This window comes from Choloepus didactylus, chromosome 6 (assembly GCF_015220235.1).
Source record: "Choloepus didactylus isolate mChoDid1 chromosome 6, mChoDid1.pri, whole genome shotgun sequence".
NCBI classification, from domain to species: Eukaryota; Metazoa; Chordata; class Mammalia; order Pilosa; family Megalonychidae; genus Choloepus; species Choloepus didactylus.
The window spans coordinates 141679461-141689636 of NC_051312.1; the positions used below are offsets into that span (position 1 = coordinate 141679461).

General features: G+C 37.6%; 1 protein-coding gene across 1 annotated transcript; it reads left to right on the top strand.

The window, feature by feature from the left end:
• Window positions 1-617: 617 nt before the first annotated feature.
• Window positions 618-1954, top strand: LOC119538688 (ribonucleoside-diphosphate reductase subunit M2-like). The gene has a single exon (XM_037841824.1). The coding sequence runs from the start codon at window positions 643-645 to the stop codon at window positions 1813-1815; it is 1173 nt and encodes a 390-aa protein (XP_037697752.1). The 5' UTR covers window positions 618-642; the 3' UTR covers window positions 1816-1954.
• The last annotated feature ends 8222 nt before the right edge of the window (window positions 1955-10176 follow it).

Below are 10176 nucleotides of genomic sequence, written 5' to 3' on the forward strand. Positions count from 1 at the left end.
ATGCACTTTGCTATTTCACCCTCCCTTGGTACTTTTGAAGAATAACAACTTTTTCAAACTTATCTATTTTTTCCTTTGTTGGCTGTGCTTATCATGTCATATATAAGAAAGCATTGTGTAACCTGTTTTTGAAAATCACTTTTCTTCGAATAGCTTTATAGTTTTAGTTCTTATGCATTTAGGTCTATGATTTGTTTTGTGTTAATTTTTTATTGAATGACATAGGCATCTACATTCACTCCTTTGTCCCAACAACATAGTTGAAGAGACTGTTCCTTGCTCATTGTATTGCCTGGCATCCTTGTTAAAAATCAGTTGACCATAAATATGCGAGTTTATATTTGTACTCTAAACTGTATTCCATCGATATATGTATAGTATATATAAAGAGGGGAAATATATAGATATTGACATAGATATGCTTACCTACTCACACACAAGCTCTTCTAATATATTTAAATGCAGGAAATTTGTCTTATCTGTAGTTCTCTGGTTTTCATTAACTTTCACATATCAATTATATGAGCTGTACACTATGCTTGCTGCATTTCTTTTGGGCTTTTCATCCCACTGTTTAATAGTTTAAAATGATGATGGGGGGCTAGTGTGTCCCGCTTTCCAGCCGCCGCCGCCTCTGCAGCCATGCTCTCCGTGCGCGTCCCGCTCGCCACCCTGGCGGACCAGCAGCAGCTCCAGCTCTCGCCCCTGAAGGGGCTCAGCCTGGCGGACAAGGAGAACACGCCCCCGGCCCTCAGCAGTTCCCGCGTCCTGGCCAGCAAGACCGCCCGGAAGATCTTCCAGGAGCCCGCCGAGCCGGAGAAAACTAAGGTTCCTGCCCCCAGCGTGGAGGATGAGCCACTCCTGAGAGAAAATCCCCGCCGCTTTGTCATCTTTCCTATCGAATACCATGATATTTGGCAGATGTATAAGAAAGCTGAGGCTTCCTTTTGGACAGCTGAGGAGGTGGATCTTTCCAAGGACATTCAGCACTGGGAAGCCCTGAAGCCTGAGGAGAGAGATTTTATATCACATGTTCTAGCTTTCTTTGCAGCAAGTGATGGCATAGTAAATGAAAACTTGGTGGAGCGATTTAGCCAAGAAGTTCAGATTACAGAAGCCCGCTGTTTCTATGGCTTCCAAATTGCCATGGAAAACATACATTCCGAAATGTATAGTCTCCTTATCGACACTTACATTAAAGATTCCAAAGAAAGGGAATTTCTCTTCAATGCAATTGAAACGATGCCTTGCGTAAAGAAGAAGGCAGACTGGGCCTTGCATTGGATTGGGGACAAAGAAGCTACCTATGGAGAACGTGTCGTAGCTTTTGCAGCAGTAGAAGGAATCTTCTTTTCTGGCTCTTTTGCATCCATCTTCTGGCTTAAGAAACGAGGATTGATGCCTGGCCTCACATTTTCCAATGAACTTATTAGCAGAGATGAGGGTTTACACTGTGACTTTGCCTGCCTCATGTTCAAACACCTGGTTCACAAACCTTCGGAACAGAGAGTAAAAGAAATAATTATCAATGCTGTTAGGATAGAACAGGAGTTCCTTACGGAGGCCTTGCCTGTCAAGCTGATTGGAATGAATTGCACTTTAATGAAGCAGTACATTGAATTCGTGGCAGACAGACTTATGCTGGAACTGGGTTTCAGCAAGGTTTTCAGAGTGGAGAATCCCTTTGACTTTATGGAGAATATTTCGCTGGAAGGGAAGACAAACTTCTTTGAGAAGAGAGTAGGCGAGTATCAGAGGATGGGAGTGATGTCGACTTCAACAGAAAACTCCTTTACTTTGGATGCTGACTTCTAAATGAACTGGAGATGTGTTCCTTATTTTGCTGATGTTTTTCCCTTCTCAGCAAAAAAAAAGAAAAAAGAAAAAAAAAAAACAGCTACTTGAAACGTTATCAACCAGCTACACCACGGATTGACCCTAATAGGAATATTTGATGGCATCTTTGAAACTGTGTAGCTACCTCAAATCTAGTCCTGTTAACAATACTAGTGGAGTCTTCTAGAAAGGGGGTGTCTAAGACAAAGGCTGGTAGGGTATTTTTGAAAGATCTAGTCCATGTTTGGTTTTCGCAAGCAGGTTGGCTGTAGATGACTTTGCTAGAGCTGTACCCACAGCAGTCTTAGCCTTCGAGAGGGGGCCCCTCAAGCTAGTTAGATCCAGTGGGCTTGAACCTTCAGTTGTTACCACATGGCAGTTGGAAGATGTCATCCTCATTGCTTCAGAGCAGATTTTAAAAGTTTACTTCTTAGTTTGTATATACAACTGGCACTTTACATGCAAATAAACATTGTACTGTCAAGCTACAAGCCTAATACAGCTTAACTTTGTTGGTTTCTACACCAGATGCAAAGTATTTGTTCTACCACTTAATGGGAGCTGATTCAAAATTTACTAGGTGACTAAAGTTTAAACCTTAGACTTGTTATTTCTAAGCTTTATTTTCTTTCATGAGTTGGAGTACTTTTTTATATCAATTTTAAAGTCAATCCCGTGCAGACCTAGATGTTAGCCAGTCAATGCCATGTAGAAGACAAGTTGTGTGTTTTATCCTGTAGCGTAGCTGGGCATGTTGAGGTAGAGTATCCTGAGATAAGACGTTTTAGTTTTTTTAAAGGGGCATCTTTAGGAAATCTTCTAACTTTAAGTCATCAGGAGTGAAGGCATTGCTTTGGCTGACTGCTGGCGAGCTCATCCTAGTATGTGTCAGGGGCCATAACATTTGATTTCTCAAATTGTATTTCCCCTGCCTTCTAGTTGGTATGAAATGATCCTCAAAGAGTCTTAGATGGGATCTAAGACAATGCAAATTGATTTTTCCAATCCTCCTTGTATGAAATGACCCATAGAAGATCTTGTTCCTCAGTGGTAATGCCAGAACTGAAGTTGGTTCTCTTTAAGTTTTTTTTTTTTATTATTAGAAACTTTGTACATGTGGCCTTTTAGATTTTACCTATAGTTTGTACTTGGAAATAATCATCCAGTTTTAACTTGTAGTCATGACTGACTGATTAGACAGTGCCCAGTGATATCACTTCTAACATTTACCTAAATCTGATGCCAGCTTGATTTCTTAAACTTCAACAGAAAACTAGTGTTGCATGAGCTATTAATATATGATTAATATATGTTCCATTCCAATTTTTAATTTCGGAAGGAAGTGTAAACTAAATAGATATGGTTAATAGGGCTTATGTTGTCAATCTGCCTTTACGTTCCAAACAAAAGAGCCAAGATACTACATGGAAAATGATGTTACCTATATATTGACCCTTCAGCAGCATTTGTCAGCTGATCGTATTGGCTGTTTGACCACTGGCCTGTTCTGTTGTCAGTTTTCTTCAACACTGATGTAAATAGTCTAGTCAGTCTTTTTATTCCTGTAATATGGGAATTTCCTGTCTATCATATTGCTACCTAAAGTTAATAAATCGAGATTATGGCTCCCACACTTGGGCAACGTGAAAATGAAAAAGCACTTTCCCTTGTGTTATTAGGTACAAGGGGGAATTTGGAATCGGATTTTAGGATTCACTTCTCATTAACTGTATTGTGAGAATTCTGCCAACTCAGATTCAGTTCCTAATCTGTTGAAAGGAAAACAAGTTTTTAGTGTAAAGCATTGCAAAGTCTCTTAAGATTGAATCTGCACGAATGTTAAATGATTGAAATAAAACTTCTGTCAGTTCAAAAAAAAAAAAATGATGATGGGGATGACTGTAGATTGCTTTTAATCTACTGCTTTCATTTCTAAACACACAGAACAAGAAGAGTAAAAGTTGTGAAGAAAGAGGATAAGCTTCTTGCTTCTTCTCTCTTCAAATTTCACTCAATCATAACATATCTCTAGAGAATTCAAATTCTCCTAGAGACAGAAGGGGAAAGTGAAAAGGGAATGCAAAAGTATTACAGAGTTTTTCTCCCAACATATTACAATGTATAATATTTCTTCAATTTTAAAATAGGACTAATAATTTTTAAACATATCCAATCATAGCATGTGATATATATATGTTATTTTTCATAACCTCAATCTTATTTTTAAATATTTTTCTTGTGACCCTTTATATAACATTCCCTGCAGCATTTTTATTTTATTTAGTTCAAATATTATTTGTAGTCCTCATAAGAGGCAGATGAAACATTACTCTGTAAATGATAGGATGTCTATTTTGATGAGATAGCAACCTACATAGACCATGTAATCATATTCCTTTATTTATAGGGAAACTATGTGCTGATCTATATTTCATAATGTAGTTATTCTGATGAAGAAGGAAGTTCTTATTTTTAACACAATTGCCAATTTTAAGAAAGCCCTTCCCTGGGGACCCAGAGTTCCCTCTCTGTTAATGGCATGGTGTATGTCCTAGACCATGGAGGTAATTTATCTAGCAATCTCTCCAAGGTAAAATTTAAAAAAAATTTTTTCTCCAATAAGTACATGTTTTACACAATAGTGTAAACTCTATCTTTCTGTACTTCTCTTGAATTATTACATATACAGCCAGTTTGTGGGGTTTATTGTTCATATTTCTGAGTCCAACTCTCCAGAAATGTCATTGTTCTTTACCATTACATACGGCATTTTCATACTTTTGAGCTATTCATAAATTTCAACCTGTAGCAAGTTTGAGCAAAGGAAAGATATGTGCTCAAACAAGGCTAACTTGGTTTTGGACAGGGGGTGGAAATGTAAAAGAACTTGTCAGATAAATGATAGGTTGACAGATCCCCTTTCTATTTCTCCAACTTTTGTTCTATAAGAGAAACACAGTCAGGCTGGACATATCTTAATACACCCCAGCCCTTAAATGAAGCTTTATTGTTGTCATTTAGAATCTCATGCAGATGGAGAGTCAGGATTTGTGTAAGGATTCCCATGAAGAGAGCCTAGAGTTTCTTTTTTAAAAACTGAAGCAGTTATGGAGATACCAGGGGATTTAAAAATTCAGTTCATATCATTAATTTCTCTTAACTTTAGATCCTATTCAATAAGCTGCATCATGAATTTTCCTTTTCTTACTGAGTTTAGTGCATCTGGCAGTTCCAACCACAAATATGATATATTGAGAAGATCCTAAGTAAGAGATAGAAGCGAAAAAGCTTCCCCCAAAAAAGAAAACTAAAATTGAAGTTCCAGAATATTTCATCTTTACTCCTATGCTTCAGAAATTCACTGCCAAATGATCTGTTCCATCCCTTTATGTTCAAGGATCTCCCTTCCCCCATAAAAGTAGTCACCATAATTGTGGTAGCAAAAATCATTCCTTTGTGTTAGTAGACATTTCTTATTTTGAGCATTTTGAAAGGATTAACAGTTTGATGCTTTTTTACTAATATGGCAACCTTCCCTATATAAGTATTATATGATTCCCTCCCTTCCTATATAAAAATAGTGTGTGTGTGTGTGTGTGTGTGTGTGTGTGTGTGTGTATAAATATATACATGTTGTGCTGGTTTGGATGTATTATGTCCCACCAAAAGCCATATTCTTTGATGCAATCTTGTGGGGGCAGATGTATTAGTGTTGATTAGATTGGAACTGTGAGTGAAACATTTGACTGGATAATTTCCATGGTGGTGTTACCCCTTCCATTCAGGGTGGGTGTTAACTGGATCACTGGTATCCTATAAAGGAGTTCACAGAAGAAGACCTCAGAGCAGCTGTGAGTGACATTTTGGAGAACAACTGAGACTGACATTTTGAAGGAGCTGCAGTTAAAAGAGGACAAAATGCCCCAAGAGCAACATTTTGGAGAGGGCCATTTTGAAATGCAACCTGGGAGCAAGCAGAGCCAGCCACATGCCTTCCAAGCTAACAGAAGTTTTCTGGACACCAATGTCCGTCCTTCAGTGAAGGTACCCTATTGTTGATGCCTTACCTTGGACACTTTATGGCCTTAATACTGTAACTGTGTAACCAAATAAACCGCCTTTGTAAAAGCCAATCCATTTCTGGTATTTTGCATTCTGGCAGCATTAGAAAACTGGAACACATGTATATGTGTGTTTTTAATTTTTACATATACATGCTTATGTATTTCTATGATGAGTTGATTATCCTGAGTCAGGTTAGCAAATTTAAAGCTTAAAAGAGCAAATTTACTTTATAAAAAAATCAAATGTATTATATACCTAAAGTGAATAAACACAATTTCCTTTTACAAACATATTTCACAACTTTCTTTATTTTGGTAGACCATGCTGGTACCTCCATTTCCTACCTTATTTCAGAATCCTGTTTTCATGATAGGGACTGTACATGGGAGATACTGATTTTTTTCAGTTTTCCTTGCAAAAAATATTGACTAACTGACATAATTTTGACTGAAGTCAAAATAAGGAGAAGTCATGTATTGACTTCTGTAGAAAATTCTGCTCATCATATACAGGGAAAGGCAGTGAGAGGAATTCTTTTTTTTTTTTTTTTAATTAAATTCAGTTTTATTGAAATACAATCACACACCATACAATCATCCATGATATACAATCCACTGTCCACAGTATGATAACATAGTTATGCGTTCATCACCACAGTCCATCTCCGAACATCTTCCTTACATCAGAAAGAACCAGAACAAGAATAAAAAATAAAAGTGAAAAAAACACCCAAATCATCCCCCCATCCCACCCCATTTGTCCTTCAGTTTTTATCCCCATTCCTCCACTCATCCATACACTAGATAAAGGGGGCGTGATCCACAAGGTCCTCACAATCACACTGTCACCCCTTGTAATCTACATTATTATATAATCGTCTTCAGGAGTCCAGACTGCTGGGTTGGAGTTTGGTAGTTTTAGGTATTTACTTCTATCTATTCCAATACATTAAAGCCTAAGAGGTGTTATTTGTATAGTGCATAAGAATGTCCACCAGAGTGACCTCTCGACTCCATTTGGAATCTCTCAGCCACTGAAACTATTTCGTCTCATTTTGCATCCCCCTTTTGGTCAAGAAGATACTCTCAGTCCCACGATGCCGGGTCCACATTCATCCCCGGGAGTCATACTCTGCGTTGCCAGGGAGATTTACAACCCTGGGAGTTGGGTCCCACGTAGGGGGGAGGGCAGCGAGTTCACCTGTCAAGATGGCTCAGTTAGAGAGAGAGAGGACCACATCTGAGCAACAAAGAGGTACTCAGGGGGAGACTCTTAGCCACCATTACATACAACTTTAGACTTTCCTTTGTGGTAATGAGCTTCATAAGGGCAAGTCCCATGCTTGAGGGCTCAGCACATCAAACCACCAGTCCCAATGTTTGTGACAACATACACTAGGGGATCAGCATCTTAAAGTTTAGAGATAGGCCTTACAATTCAGAGATAGAGTTAACTGCTGTAAGAGCTTACAATCTAGGGACTATTATAATTATTGTGTCCACGTTAGGCTATGTTCTAAGATTCAATTGTGAGTTTACACATTGTAGTTAGTCCATATTGGTGAGGCATCATCCCTCTCACCATGTTTTCTCCAACACTTTTACTCCTATATATATATTTTCCTACAATTTTATAGAGTTATATTCACATACCATACATTCATCCACAGTGTACAATCAGTTGTTCACGGCATCATCATAAAGTTGTACATTCATCACCACAATCAGCATCTGAACATACTGATCACTACAAGAAAATTTTTTTTTTTTTAGCTATAAGAAAAAATGATAAAAAGAAAAATAACATGTCATACAATACAATATACTACTAAGGACAGCAAATAACACCACTACCAAGAATCCCATATTACTCCCCTATATCCCCTTCTCATATACATTTAGCATTGGCGTATTGCCTTTGTTACATTTAATGGAGGTATATTACAATGTTACTGTTGACCATAGACTCCAGTTTGCTTTGATTATGTTTTTTCCTGAATACCATCCCTTTTTCAAATTTCTACATGGTTGACATTCATTTGCTTTCCCACATGCAAAAACATTTTTATATTTGTATATTTCGTAACAGTCATTGGCCACTCCAGTTTTTGCCACGTTATACAGTCCCAGTCTTTATCATCTATCTTTACCTCTGGTGTCATACATTCTCCTGTCCCACCTCTTTCAGCTTTACTCACAGACATCTTTGTTCAGTGTACTTACAATACCGTGCTACCATCAAACAGTATTATGCTATCTATTTCTGGATCTATGCAATCAATCCTAAACATTCTGTAGTCCTTCAGCATCAAATGGCTGATCTCTGCCGTCTTTCTATCTCCTGGTCACCTGTGTTGTCAGCTTTTAACTCCCAAAGTTTGTTCATTAATGTCTGTTCATATTAGTGAGACCATACAGAATCTGTCCTTTTGTTTCTGGCTAACTTCACTCAACATAATGTCCTCAGGGTTCATCCACACTATTACATGATCCATGTCTTTGTTCTGTCTTACAGCTGCATAATATTCCATCATGTGTATATACCACAGTTTGTTTATCCACTCGTCCTTTGATGGATATTTGGGCTGTTTCCATCTCTTGGCAATTGTGAATAATGCTGCAATAAACATTGGTTTACAAATGTCTGTTTGTGTCTTAAGTTTCAGTTCCTCTGAGTATATACCCAGCAATGGAATAGCTGGGTCATATGGCAAATGTATATTTAGCTTCCTGAGGAACCTCCATACTGTCTTCCAGAGTGGTTGCACCATTCTACATTCCCACCAACAATGAATAAGTATGCCTCTTTCTCCACATCCTCTCCAGCACTTGTCATTTTCTGTTTTTTGGATAATGGCCATTCTGGTAGGTGTGAGATGATATCTCATTGTGGTTTTGATTTGCATTTCCTTAATAGACAGTGAAGTTGAGCATTTTTTCATATGCTTTTGAGCCATTTGTATTTCCTCTTCAGAAAAATGTCTGTTCATGTCTTTTGCCCATTTTTTAATTGGATTGTTTGTCTTTCTGTTATTGAGATGCAGGATTCCTTTATATATTCGGGATATTAAACCCTTATCTGATATGTGGTTTCCAAATATCATCTCCCATTGTGTAGGTTGCCTTTTGACTTTTCTGACAAAGTCCTTTGATGTACAAAAGTGTTTAATTTTGAGGAGATCCCATTTGTCTATTTGTTCTTTGGTTGCTCGTGCCTTGGATGTGAGGTCTAAGAAACCACCTCCTTTCACAAGATCTTTAAGATATTGCCCTACATTTTCTTCTAAGAGTTTTATGGTCTTGGTCCTAATGTTTAGGTCTTTGATCCATTTTGAGTTAATTTTGGTATAAGGTGTGAGATGGACATCCTCTTTCATTCTTTTGGAAATGGATATCCAGTTCTCCAAACACCATTTATTGAACAGGCTGCTCTTTCCCAGTTGCTTCGGCTTCACTGCCTTATCAAAGGATCAGTTGTCCATAGATGTGAGGGTCTACTTCTGAACACTCAATTCGATTCCATTGATCAGTATATCTGTCCTTATGCGAGTACCATGCTGTTTTGAGCACTGTACCTTTGTAATATGCTTCAAAGTCAAGTAGTGTGAGACCTCCCACTTCACTCTTTCTCAAGACATTTTTGGCTATTCAGGGCATCTTACCCTTCCAAATAAATTTAGTTATTGGTTTTTCTATTTCTGTAAAGTAAGTTATTGGGATTTGAATTGGTATTGCATTGAATCTGTAAATCAGTTTAGGTAAAATTGCCATCTTAACTATATTTAGTCTTCCAATCCATAAACATGGTATGTTCTTCCATTTTTTCAGGTCTTGTTCAATTTCTTTTAGCAGTTTCTTATAGTTTTCTATGTAAAGGTCTTTTGTGTCCTTGGTTAAGTTTATTCCTAAATACTTGATTCTTTTGGTTGCTATTGTAAATGGGATTTTTTTCTTGATTTCCTCCTCTTGTTGCACATTACTTGTGTATAGGAACACTACAGATTTTTGCGTGTTGATCTTGTAGCCTGCTACTTTGCTGTATTCATTAACTAGTTCTAGTAGCTTTGCTGTAGATTTTTCTGGATTTGCTACATATAGAATCATGTTATCTGCAAATAGTGAAAGTTTTACTTCTTCCTCTCCAATTTGGATGCCTTTTATTTCTTTTTCTTGCCTAATTGCTCTAGCTAGAACTTCCAGCACAATGTTGAATAGCAATGGTGATAGTGGGCATCCCTCTCTTGTTCCTGATCTTAGAGGAAAAGCTTTCAGTCTC